Source organism: Tympanuchus pallidicinctus, unplaced genomic scaffold (assembly GCF_026119805.1).
Source record: "Tympanuchus pallidicinctus isolate F22 unplaced genomic scaffold, pur_lepc_1.0 scaffold2, whole genome shotgun sequence".
NCBI classification, from domain to species: domain Eukaryota; kingdom Metazoa; phylum Chordata; class Aves; order Galliformes; family Phasianidae; genus Tympanuchus; species Tympanuchus pallidicinctus.
This window is the reverse complement of record NW_026294721.1, coordinates 22,302,964-22,317,218: the sequence shown is the minus strand read 5'-3', so window position 1 is coordinate 22,317,218 and position 14,255 is coordinate 22,302,964. Positions and strand designations below refer to the sequence as shown.

Here is a 14,255-nt window from a genome sequence, read left to right as displayed (position 1 = left end):
GAAAATCAATTTTGGATGAGGTCTTTCTTCATAAGCCTATTTTTTTTTTTCATTTTGGAGTTTTTTAATCTATACCTGAAGTTATAATTTGCTCTAGTATTACATATATGTACCCCATCAATACATTTTTCACTGCAGCGTAAGCTTAACTTCTTTGCTCTTTCCTCTGTTAAGTAAAAGGCCAGGGGATGAGGCTTATTAATAAATCTCTCTGGGAAAATAGCCACGTGGCGTATGCTTCACACAGCAGTACCTCTAGCTTTTTGCAGTGGGCTGCACAATCTGCTGGGGCTGTGGGCCCTCAGACTGGGATCAGCCTGAGGTAACTCTGTTTAGTATCCATCCATTGTTAGAAGCTGCTTTCTCACCAGCAAAAAGAAGTTGCAGAGTGCAGAATGATCTTCTCACTGCTGTCTGCATCCTGTTCCTGGAAGAACCTGGTTATGCTTGAGACCCAAACATCAAGGTTGTTCACAGACTGTGCTGGGGAGTGTCATTCAATCTGTCTAAGGGAAGGATCACAACACTTCAGAGCAAAGGTAATTTTGAGGTCTCACAGTGTGCTGGCAGGTCGGATTGACATCTGGGATGAGCTAATCAGACTGTTAGTATAAAAGCCTAGCAATTTTTTTTTTTTTTTTTTTTTTTTCAGTTACTGAGTCTGTCTTGAAGGGGTGACAAATACAACTACGGATTTTTTGCTTAGCTTCCTAATACTGAGTATACTGGAAAATCAAGACTCCTCTTACCTACATTTTTTTTCTAAAAACAGTCAGCTTAATCTTTTTGGACTCACAGACTATACTTCACTTCCAGAGGTTTATGTAGTTTATAGTCTGATTACTCATCATTTTAAATCTTAAGTCAAATATGCATTTTTCAAGTCCAATAATGGCAAATACTAAAATATCATTAACAGCCTAGTAAGTTTTATCTGAGTTTAGTGTTTTATTACTGATTTAAAGGAGAACATGACAAAAATAAATACTAGTATTCTAAGTACTGACAAATTCCAGGCTCCAGTTAGAAATGCTCAGGCCTGAACATCTAGTAATGGACTTAAGTTGCACCAGGGAAGGTTCAAGTTGGATTTTAGGAATGATTTCTTCTCAGAAGGAGTAGTAATGCACTGAAACAGGCTGCCAGGGAAGTAGTGGAGTCATTATCTCTGGAGGTGTTCAAGAAACAGGAAGATGTGGCACTGAGGGACATGGTTAGTGGGCATGGTGGAGATGTGTTGATAGTTGGACTAGATGATCTTCGTGGACTTTTCTTTATTATTCTGCTATTCTGACATTTTTTAGATAGTGGCTGTGCAGAAACCAGCTCTTGTAATCACTTTTTTTTTTTTTTTTTAATGTAACTTTCTCAACTGTAGCAATTTTGTAACATCTGCCTTCTTTGGAAGATTGTTGCATTTGCTGCTGTCTTTCATTTTATTTTGGTTGTGATTTGGTGTTAGGCAGCCCTTCTTGTTTTGTAAGTTATGCATGTCCTGCATGTCCTGCAGTGTATTCACTGTTCCAGGTCACTAACAAGTAAAAAGAGAGGACTACAAGTCTAACCAATTCAGAAGCTCTCATTCTCATTACAAACTTCCACCTGATTCTTAACTCTTTCCAATTTCTTTCTCCAAGTATTAGTAAGTTTTTATCTCACTGAATATTGACTTGCACTTCAAAACCTTAAATATTAGCTCTGCCTGAGATACTGCACTGGAAAATATCTAGTGCAAACTTAACCAAAGTTCCAGTGCAACTTAACCAAACACATTATGTCTCTCTTCTCCCACATCCCTTCTGATGCAGTATTCACAAAGGCATTAATCAAGTTTGTTAACTAGGCCTGCCCTTTCATAATAGACATCAGCAGCCCAGCCTGAGCATGAGATCTGTAGCTAATTTAGCAGAAAGAAACCTTTCAGAGTATGCTGGAAGGCCAGTGAAGTGTATAAGCATGAGATTAGAGAAAGAGACCCATGCTGAAATGTGAAAATGAGGGGGACCTGTGCGAAGACTTTGGCTGAGTTCCATCACTACACACACTGGGTGGGAAAACAGCTCTGGCGTGAAATGATCATTGCCTACTTCGTAGTGCCAGGGAACTCAAGGATTTTTGCTTGCCATTTATTTCAAGGAAACAAGAATAATTTGTTCTACTTTTCTACAAGATAACACAGGATTCATCCGTCATGCACCATATTTTAAGTTCTCAGAAGTAAGTTAAATATTAAAAAAAAAAAAAAAAAAAAATGTGTTGATGTATGACAATTATTTTAGATATGCAGAGAAGAGGAGCTACTAGCAGGTCAGACCCCTAGCTCCAGAGCTGCTGGAGCTGTCAGTTTTAATGTTTCAGAAGGAGATAATTTCACTTATTTTGAGAGTGTGTGTGTGTGACCAGGGAGGCCAAGAGCTCTTGTTCCTTTCCATTATTCAGTATTTTTTGAACTGTGCATATTTCTTGTGGGTAAAATGTTTCCAACTGTTCAATCACGGCAGCCTGTGAGAATGAGCTGCCCCTCAGGTCCCACATGAGGTGTATGTAGATGGCACGTGAGCATGACTGTGGGATTGTATGGGCTGGACTTGGTGTTGGGATGGGCTGAGCTGTGGGTAAGATAGGATGTACACTGGGGAGCTGCAGTGACCTTGCCCATTTGAAAGATGCCTGCCACAGGAATGTTCTCCTTGTAGCATCTGCCCCTACATTGAAAAAGCTGGAGAGATTGCCACAAAAACTGTGCTTCCCAGAAGGTGATTTGGGCTGGTTTCTTCTCACCTTTCTGCCCTTAGTATGGCCTGCCTTGGAACTGAGTTGACAACCCACATGCATGCTGTTTTGCCTTGTACCATGGAGACATCTCACTGACAAGGACACAAGACAATTGTTGGACAGGCCAATATGTTGGACCTTGTTTGTCATCTTATGGTACAGCAGAAATCAGGCCCCTGGTTGTGCTGGTGATGGAAGTGCTCAGCACGTGGTTGCAGAAATACATAGCTGAGGATGCACATCTACTTGGCAGTAGACATTCTTACTGAGAACAGAGTTGTATCAAAAAATAATAACAAAAAATTTCTTCCTATAAATATTTCCTGTATTACATATTTCATACTATTCACCTTCCCAAGAACTCCAGAAGATACAAAGCTTTTTGGATAAGACTGTTGTGGGGAAGTGATGTCTGAACTAATTCTGTAGAAAGAGCGTGGTTAGCGATTGTGGGAAAAAATATTGTAAAATACAATTATTCCATGGAATGTTAAAAATACACAAGTGCTTTTATCACAGATATGCTATAATTTTTTTCTGAATACCAGACATCTAAGGTCTTGACTGAATGACTTAACAAAGCTTAGTTAACAAATTCCTTTTTATCCCTAGATTGTCTGAATTAAGTGCTTCTCCACTACCACATGAATACTTGGAGATTTTGGATAATAGGATAGTGGAGGGACTTCCAGATGGAATTTAAAGGATCGTAATAATGATGCTGCAGAAAAGTTCCAAAAAAAACCCCTACTTGATGGTCACAAAACACTCATGTTCAGTATTTGCCTTCTTCCATGCACATTTTAGTTAATAAATCATCCATTAAATACTAAGTGCTTGTATTCAAGAAATTATCAGTACTTGGGGTTCTGGACTGTCAAGATGAGTATACCATGAGATTCCAAGTATCTGCTTTGACTCTGAGACATGTATAATGAGATGATCTACTGCTGAATCAACAGAGGGGCAGAGACAAATTTTTCACATGGTTAAGAAATTCCATATACATCTTACCTACTTTTACATGTTAAGTGCTGCTTGCCCAAGAGAAGTGGAATGAAACAGATGGCCTCACAATCAAGAAAAAATGTATGAAAGTGCCCAGATTAAGAGGTTTTTGTTTGTTTGTTTGTTTATATCTTCTAACATAGATGTTTCTATCTTATTGAATCTTTGGATGGAGAACTCCTGTTGCTCTTTATGTGGTGTTACTGGAAAATCAATTGTCTGGAACATACTTGCAGAAAATGAAAAGTTATCCTACAACATCATCCTAAAAGTTGTACTCATTTGAAATTAGATGGAGTATGATCTTATTTCACATCAAAATCAGGTCATTTTCAACCAGCGCCAAAGACAAACTTTGTTTTTCTCTTCTCTGTGCTTACCACATAGCACAGAAAATTAGTTCACAATATAACTTAAAAGATATGCAAACAATCATTTTCAGTACACTTTAAAATTTATCTGTAAAGAAACAGGAACTTGTTTGTGACAAAGCCTTAAATCTTGATGCTCTCTGCATCATTGAATATATCTCTTTGATCCAGCAGGCGCTTGAGGTAAGATTACACAGTTCTAGGAATCAGGCATCTAGATCTGCCTAAGCAAGAAGCTGTACTTCTCATACATTGTCTTCATTTGCTTTACAATAGTAATCTGTATTATTATTGCTTTTGCAGTGCTTCTAGCACAGATTTCTTAAATCTATTTAACTGCTGTATGAAGAACTGTTGTTAATTTCCATCTAGGTTAATTTTCCCAGTTTCTTATATTGTAAAATACTACAAATTAAATATCCTTATCATTTTTTAAGTTGTTTATTATTTTACCAGTTCTTATTATGGACAGCTATGGTTGACTTTACTATGTATCATTTTCTGAAGCTATCAGATAGCTATGACTACTTCTAAGCCTTCCTTTCTTCTGGCAAAATATCTCATAGAAATAGTGCCGATTTCCTAGGAATAAAACTTTATTGCTATCCAATTATATTAACTTCAGTCCCTGAACCTCTGAGTCTAGAACTGGAGATAGAAAGAGCAAGACAAGAGAGATGCTAATTGAGGTGTAAATGCCTACGGATGATTCTATTTGTTTGTTTTGTTGATTCAAATTTCTTAGCTTGGTGTTAGTGATGTAGAAGGAAGAATTTATGTGGTAATGAGGCTGGTAGTGAAGTGAGATAGTATACTCTGTAGCAAAACAACATGGAATGGGATTTAGAATCAGGGCTGGAAAACAGACATGCACCAGTTAAGACTTCTTAACTGAGACTTAATTAGAGAAGTCCTCACTGAGTTTGTTAAAATTCTGTAAGAGTAGGGAAAGTCTCCAATGAATATGTATAGGGAAAGCAAGCTATGTGACTGCTCTGTGACAAACACAGGCATTACAGCTATTCCATCCTTGAAACAGCCATCTCTCAAAGAAACATCATTATGGACAAAAATATTAAGTACAGCACGGGGGGTAAGTTCATATACAGTAGCAAGACAGTGTCAGTCAGCAGCCATTTCTAAAGTATTATGAAATGACAATTTCAAAGTAACAAAGAACTTTTAGAATGTTTCATTTTAACACTAAAGAGCAATAATTACTATTATCAAACTCTTTGTGTTTTAAAACTGCATACTTTTTTTAAGAATGATGCACTGAAGTAAACTACAGGCAATTCAAATCAAGCAGTGTAATCCTGGATTATAATAAACTTTAGAGTTTGTTTCCATACCTGTTGTTCTCCTGACTGAATATTAAAGATTTAAAGACCTGAATATCATATCTACATAGTTTATATATGTGAAGTTACATTTTTAGAACTTTATGTCAAATTTTTTTTTATGAGATCTGTCTTTCTCTAGCTATGGGGTCAATGTGGCATATACCATTTCAAATACAGATATTCTTCAGTGGAAAACAGACATAAATGAAAGAGACCTCCAACTAAGATTTCATTCCTCTGAAATTTTCATGTGGGAAAACTTTCATTGCTGCCATCCTGCATCTAATTTGATCTACTTTGCAGATTAAACACAATGGAATTTACAAGTATACATATTTATATTGCAAACTCATTACAATTAATATAACAGGAGTGGAAACACAATGCGTCTCCATACAGATCAACTGTGCAGATCTCTTGTTAATTCTTCCATTTCTTATCTGATTCTGACATGGGAAACACAGCATACCCAGTACTAGTCATCACATTTTAGGTCAGTTTTGAAAGAAAAACTTCACAGAGCAATGAGCCTTTGCATGCAAGAGCAGCCAGTGGACTGCAAGGGAGATGAGGCAGAACTGAATTCAGAGTCTGAAAAATCATCAATGAGAGAGCTCTGGACAAAGGAAAATAATAATGTGAGGAGCTGAAAAAGACAGATACTGGGCTTGCAGCCAACTGAACTCATCACTTACCTGAAATATTTTTGACAAGTTGTCAAAGAGGGCTTGTCCAGCACTGACTTTGTGCTTGACACCTCTGACTGTGCCATTTTTGCTGAGAATGTTGACTCGCTTTGTACCAAAACCCTTCTCTTTTGTGGCTCGGACTAAAATGAGTAAGTCATCCTGCTCATTTTCATTTTCATCACACTCAGAGCCACCGTGCCCATTCTGCTGGCCCTCCACCTCGCTCAGCCGGCTGGTCTGGTCAGTCTCTGAGCTGCTGGTGTATTCAGAGTCCAGTGAGTCGGTGGCTTCCCCATCAGCATAGACCTCCTTCAGCACCCGGCCACTGTGTGAGGATGCCACACGGAACCGCACTTTCCTTGACAGCCTCTCATTTTCCGCCTTCACCTCACCCTTAAACATGGTCTCTTCCACTGATATAAGCAGTTTGCATTGTTCCAGGGTGGTGTCCATCGGGTCTGCCAGTTTGTCACGCTTAACAACAATACCAGCGCTGTTTTCTTCTGATGAGGATTCTCATATTAAGCCAGAGGATTCCCAAGAACCTACGCTGCTATTCAGCGCTTAATAATGAATGTGTTTGTGCTATGGTTACCTTTAAACTAAAACCTGTAAAATGATATCATCAATTAAATATTAAAGAGCCATTGTGTAGTTTTTAGCACTAAGGAAGAAAGGGAGAAATTGTATTATTTGAATAAAAAGTCAGAACTGTACATGACGAACCCAGACAAAGACATTCCAGGAATTTGTGTAAATGCAATTTTTGTTTGCTGAAGAAGGCAAAAAGGAAGAGTTTTCCACAAGATCTGTAGATGCATGGCTGTTCATGCACATTACACCTGAAGTGAAAATTGTCATCCTCAACACTGAAGAGGAGTTGGTGATGGGAACACCTTTCATTGCTACGCTTGATTCACCTACCAGCCATACCTCAGTCACCAAAATTTTCTTTTTATGTAAGCTTACAGCAATTAGGAAGAGAGCCATGACTCAGTGTTCTGTGATGCTGGCCTTCTCACAGACTAACAGAGCAGAAGAAAATCAGTCACAATTTGCTACAAAATAACGCAGTGATATTAAATTGAACTAAGCCACTGCTATTATCACACAGTTACCATGGCTCTATGTTCTTGTTTTTCTCAAAGGACTTCACCAAGGGAACGTGAACAAACGAATAGGAGAAAACTAATTAATTGGGGCAACAAGCGGCAAATAAAGAAATGAAGGACCACAGTAAGGTGAGCAAATTCTGTCACCACAAGAAGTCATAAGCAGAGCTTGGAGCAATATTGAGCACCTTACTACAGGTATATATATTTAGTATAAATGCTATAGAAACTTCAAGTTTCTGGATGTCTATTCAATATAATGCAGTAAAACATATGAACACAAAGCATGGAGATCCATAAATGTAGTAAAACATATGAACACAAAGCATGGAAATCCATACTTACAGTGCTTTACTTTCATTTTCTCCATCTGAAGTAAAATGCATATAATCACCTAGAGCAGCATCGAAAATAACATTCCTTTCCCAGTTTCCTGGCAAATGTTCCCTATGCACTCTCTAAGCTTCATTTTCTCTCTAGCCTCGTGAATAATGAATGGCATCCTGAAGCCTGAGCCCCTCAGACAGGTATAGGCAAGAAATGAGTCCCTAGATGTTCAGCCATTCCAGAATGATAATACATGAGCAGCTGCAGAGCTTCAGGCATCTGAGGAGGCTTTCTGGACAAGATTTTGGAAATGTGAGCTCCAATCATTCAGCAATTAGATGGCAGTTATTGCAGCTTTCTTTTGAACAAGAGACATTAAATGCTGCACTTCTGCCCAAAATCACGCTTCTTCAGAAGAAAATATGAAATTACTTATTTTTCACCTGTAAAACAGGAACACAATTTATTAGTGGCACTTTCTAGCATTAGTAGTTCTCATATTTCTTTCAAAAAGGAAATGTCACTATATTAACAGCTGTACCTATTTCGCTGTATTATCAACTGTGCTATCAACTACATTAGTTTGCTACATTATCAACTAATACTACTAACACAGAAAAAAAATAAGTAAAAATAATAAGTTATTGGAGTTAAAACTAACTTTTATTCATCTTTCAGAGAATAAAAATGGTCAGTACTAATATTGCATGCAGATACCTTTTGAAATTCATTTTAGGGGGTGGATTGATACTCATTGTAATATAGCTGCTTGCCCACAGGAGATTTGATAGCAAATGTTGTTCGTTATTACTAAAAGCTGACTTTGAATTATTAGTATTTCGTAGCAGAATGCTTGTTTCAAAATATCTTTTATGTAATTACCCAAATAGGGCCAGAAGGTACCTAAATAAGACATTGAGCCTGTTGCCTATGCCAAAACAGGCTGTATCATGGTATTATATGATTACCAGTGTAATCTCCTCTTAGAAATCTGCTGAAATTATCTTCTTCTTACTACTCTTTTTTTTTTTTTTTTTTTAATTAAATAAAATACAAGTGCTTTGCAATGAATTGCCACAAGTAAGGAAATCTGAGCTTCTACAACAGAAACATTTCGCAAAACATATTTATAATATTTTTAATCTCCTCTAAATGATGCTGTATATTTTTTAACATTGAAACCACTTCATTCTAGTTCCAGACAAAGTGGAAGATTTGATGATATCTAAGTGATTTAAAAAGCTAATGTAGCATTGAAGTAATATAGAATTAATTTGTACAACATTTTAAAAATACTTCAAATACTATTAATAACTTATTCTCTGCTAGTAGGAAATTGGCTTGTCACTTAGTTTCATGGCAATCCAATTATTCACTGGAAAACATGTTTGTGTCTGGTTATGAGAACAAAAACCAAATGTATGCAGGATTTTCTCTACAAGAAAGCAGGAAAGCATAGTGGAGAATGCCCCTTGAAAGAGGTATGTACACACAAGGTTTCATCTTGACATTCCAAGCTGTGTATCTTCTCTGAGTAAATGTGACTTTTCAGGGCAAGTACACATAGCCAGCAGGAAACAGATTACAGACTCTAAAGTGATTATATTCGTGACATAAGACATCTGAGAGTTCAAAGAACTGAAATGCACATTTGTACCATCTGTGGAACAAGATATCAACAAATAAAAAGGATAGAATTTGACTAAGCATCTGTCTCTCCTGTATAATTAAATTTATTCACTCCTGTAATGAATGCTGACACTAACCCTGCTTATCCACTGATGATGCATTCTGACAATTTATATATTTGTGCTTCTCATTTCCTAGCTTCTCTCAACAAAGTTACCTTCATTCAGTTATTTCTTTAAAAAAAAAATTAATAAAGTCACAAGATTTGACACTAATGATATATTTCCTTCTCTTAACAATGAATCTTCTTTTAACATTTGGCTATTGGTTTTTTTTTTTTCTTCTTGGTTTGATTTTAATATTTGGGCATTGGGATGGGATGGTCAGTATATGTAAACACAAAACATGTGGAGAAAATAAGAGATTTCTCCTGAACAGAGAATCACTGTGTAGTGGAAATGCTAAGTCAGGGCTTGAATCAGTCATTGAACACCTGTTAGGAAGACAGGACCAAGCCAGGGGAGCTCAGGTGCATGCAATTCACCTGTGTCACGAGAAGGGGTGAAGCCAGGATCCATCCCTTCCCAGACCTCATTTAAGAGTAGGCAGTGAAGCCAAGGATATCTTGTTGGAAATCCCTGCATCCCTGAGGCCTTCTGAAGGTAGATTATGTCCTTGCTTTGGTTTGTTTTTTTCTGTGAAAACAGATGTTGCTTTTGAAAAAGTCCACATTTGCTGCAGTCTATGACCTTGCTGCTTTATTGTTATTGCTGTTCTATCCATTGTGTTAGAGGTTTACATACTATAGGTACTACAGTTGTGTACACACTGTATCCATTCTTGGGCTCCAGAGAAGGAATGAGTGACAAGGAACCAGCCCAGTCTGTTAGCTTGATGTTGGTAACATCATTTCCAGTAAAATCCTCAAACTTAACCACTTACAATTTTATCAATAAGTTGAAAGGAATAAAGAACATGGTTCTTTTGTTAGTTATTGACATACTTCTTAACATACAGTTCAGGAAATTGCCCCCAAGGAAGCCCAGTGGAGAGGTGCTAAACAGTTCAGCCTAAAAGACTGATATCTGCTCCCAGACAGACTTCTGAGAATCTTCCATGCTCTTATAGGCAGCATGCAATCCACTGCATCTTTCCTACATGAGAGTAGCAAAAAGCTATCTTACTAATTTAGCCTAAGTACATACCCTTTAAATTACTGCAATTAGGTCAGGTGAGCCAAATTATTCAAGAATGAATCACATTATGCAAAAAGTTAGACTTACAACTGTGTGGAGAAAAGAGCAGTTGTATTTTTTCCTTATGTATTATTATTTTTTTTACGATCCATAAGTTAAAGAGAGTCTAGAAGCATGTGAAATAAGAGGTAGTTGTTCTGTCATATTGTTCCCTAGTATAATCAATATTATAGCTTCACGGTCATTTCCATTCTCAGAGCTCCATGTGAAACAGCCTCACCAGCATCAGAAATACTGGAACCCTGTCCTGAGATGCCTCATAATTTTATACATTTATTTCTCTTAGCTTCCAGTAGGAAGGTGGACTACGCACTGGGTCTGTTACAGAAAAATGAATGTAACACAAGTATTGGAAGTATGAATCCAGTGTTCAGTTATGTTAGAGTAAAATGGGAGTAAATAACTAATGCTCGTAAAACTCAGTTTAGAACTACTCCTCCTGAAACTACGGTTTGTTAAGTAGCCTAAGTAAGTTTTTCAGGGTTGCTTTGTTCACAGACAAAATCTTGTATCTCTGGGTAATTCAGCTATAAGTTTTAAATATAATTCTAGCACGCTTCTATCATCTTGTGACTCTTAAATACTTATATGCATGTGTATACCAGATACAAGACCTTTTAGCCATTTTTATAAAGTAGGCACCTGTGCTTCCAGTATTTTGTACAAATTCCAGCTAAGTTGTTGCATTCTGCATCAATAACTTTCCCTGTGATCCTAATTGGATGTGGTGGTCTTCTCCTCATATTGCTATGTTCTTCTAAACAGCTACTGAGTTCTACCTTGATCTGTCAGCATTTCATTAGTAAGTGACCTTACTTAAATGCTCTCTTAAAAGGTTTTGGAGACAATAAAGATATAATTACATAGTTTTGCTGGTTTTACTCTGAGATGCTTTTAAAGAAATGAAAGGGACTTACAGGTACTGAGAGTAGGCTTCAGGTTTTTAAAATTTTATTCTTGCATTGTGAAAATGTTTTTCAGGTTGGTTTATACCAAGTGGCTTTAAACTGGTAATATGTGGGTTTGGACTCTACCTTGGAGAGAACCAGTGCTATCAACTCTCTCTTAACCAGATTTATTCTTCTGCAGTGATATGTAATATGCTACTGCTTGCAGACTGTATGGAAATTGTTGCTGAGCAGGCAAGTATCTGCCAAAATCCTATATCTGACCTGAGGCATGCCTCCCTCAGAATTTCCATTAGGTAGCATTTATGAGATTTCATGTTTTTGGCTCAAAAAATACAACTATTAATTTAGAGTCTTTGTTTGCATCTCTGGCTTTCAGAGGAGAAAATCATCTTCAGTGTTTTCCTCCTATCGGTTTGGTTTTTTTTTCTCCTTAGAAAATTACACCATTATTGTGATTGTAGACAGCAGATAGTCCAGAGGTAATAACATATAACAATGCAGCTTAGCTTTTACTTTGCATGTGGGAGTAGAAGTGATGAAAATAAGATAAAGGACTTTCATTTAGGTATATTATTACTAGCAAATGGTATCACTAGAATCTTTCTGTGGACTTCTTTTATTCAAAATTTGATAAATCCTTACATGTTGTTTGCTATCCATTTTTCCACATCATTGTTGGGGAGGAGAGAGGGGAAGAGACTCCAAAATCTCTTGAAGCTGTGGTTTTTATCTTCAGCTGTGCACACTACTGTTTACATATGTAACAGCAAATTAACTCTGTATGAGAAAGATGATCTGCCTACTCTGTGATTTTTCTCTCTGGCTTCTAGTTGATAAGCTCAGTGCCTGGATTGTTGTGCTGTTCTTAATTGAAGATATGGTCACTATCAGTATTGGTGAAGGAAACATTTATGTATGTACAAATGTACTGAAACCTGGATGGAAAACAAATAATAGTGTTTCATTTGGTCAGCGTAGCAGTATCACATCAGCTTCATCGTGTTTAGCCCGGAGGAGATTTATTAGCTGTGAATTCCCAAAGGTGATTCCTTATAAGGCCAGGAGGCAGAAGGACCATATTGAACCCAGATTGGACTGGTGTGATTTCTCCACCTCACTAAGCAATGAATGTGCCTGGAGGTGAGCAGAGAGAGGCAGTAAAGGATGTGAGTATTGGATTGCTTAATGGCTAAGCAAATTATAAGAGGCATGAGTCACTGAATCATTCAGGCTCTGCACATCTCAGCCACCAAACTGGGATCATCTCACCCAGTATGACCCAGGCTAAAAGGAAATAACATCTACAAGTGCTCCTCTGTGGCAACTAGTGAAATCATGCTTCTGCAGAATGAAATTGCTGCTTTACGCTGACAAAGGAAGAGCTTAGCCTGTGTAAATGAGGGACAGGAGGTGGTTTGCACATGGTCACAGGAATGCTTGGGGGGAGCTACAGGACCCTAACATGTGTAGGACTGTCAGAGGGCAGCCCAAGGAGGTGTATATGGGATCAGGAGCACTGTCAGAAGGGGGGGCCCTTCCTTTTCTGTTTGCTAACATTAAAACAGGTACTTCTGGATATACAGAGGAAAGAAAAGCTTGGGAGGACAGATGGCTTTTTCAGCTTTGATAACTTCAAAACCCCTTGCTAATAAATCATATAGTGTTACCCGCTCTTTCCCCAAAGTTCAGTACACTGCTCAAACTGTGTAAATTCAGTTCTTCACAATTCTACTTTGCAGTCTTTTCTTTGGGCCCCTTATCTGATATTAAAAAAAAAAAAAAAAAAAAGTTGTCAAGCCTTATTAGAAGGGTATGCATGTAGTATGGTACTGTGGGGAGGGAGGGGGGAAAGAAAAATAAGATGCCTTCTTTAGTTACCCTGAATCTCCTTAGAACCAGCAAAACACCAACTTCTGAGTTGAGCATCCAGCATTCTGATATCTGAACAATTTAATGCAGAGGTTTGATAATGCTTGATAGTGGTTTTATAATGAATCGCACATCCTTGGTCACATATGCTTTTGTCCTGTTATTATCATTATATTTGTCTTGTTGCATTCCTCAGGAAACTAGTGGCACCAAAACAAGTATGCTATTCTAATCTTGTTTTCTTTTCACTTCAGCTAAGATTTTCAGTGCTTAGATTGAGCTAATTCTATTTACAGGCTCATTAACCAGACTGCAAAGGAAAGGCGGAGACTGTGTGTCTCCACAGGAACCCTCAATGCCAAAACAATTCCATGGGTTTTACAGCCTCGGGAATTCCTGGCACAGCATCCATCTGCTTTCTCTCACCTGAAATCCAAAATAAGATCCAACAGGTAGAGGTTGTGGCAAAGAAACCAATAGCAAAATTGTAATGCTTTCTTCTCCAGTAAACGTTAAATTATATGTGAATTTATCTATAGGCTTCCTGGTGAAATCTCTACAAAGAAATCAGGATTTCATTTTACTTGTTGTTGTTTTTGTTTTTTTAAATTTAAATTATAATTGTTTGGAAATGAAAGTAAATGTTTATTTCTATCTATAACTGTCTCTACCTTTATCTCTGCCAGGACTGAGGGGCAGTAATAGCATTCAGCACTGTGACAGCAGGAGGTATCATTGTCCAAGCATGGAGACAGCTGTGCACAGTGCATCCACCAGAGCCTTTCTGTGCATCCAGCACACAACGTTATTATTAACCATGTGGCAGTGTCACTTTTAGTTACAAGATTATTCACGTGAGTGTGAGATTCTTTAATGTATAAATTGTTTTCCTAATTAGAAGATCTTATGGTTTGATTTGACTTTCTGTAACTGTTTGCTATTTCTTATTTCTTTCCTCCATGGAG

At 37.5% G+C, this 14,255-nt stretch overlaps 1 protein-coding gene across 1 annotated transcript in view; it reads right to left on the bottom strand.

Annotated features, from left to right (window-relative positions):
- Positions 1-6,588, bottom strand: part of GRXCR1 (glutaredoxin and cysteine rich domain containing 1) — a 34,038-nt gene extending 27,450 nt beyond the window's left edge. Inside the window, exon 1 of the mRNA XM_052682520.1 lies at positions 6,193-6,588. Within this exon, the coding sequence (XP_052538480.1) occupies positions 6,193-6,588 (396 nt within the window). The remainder of the gene's footprint in view (positions 1-6,192) is intronic.
- Between the last annotated feature and the right edge of the window lie 7,667 nt (positions 6,589-14,255).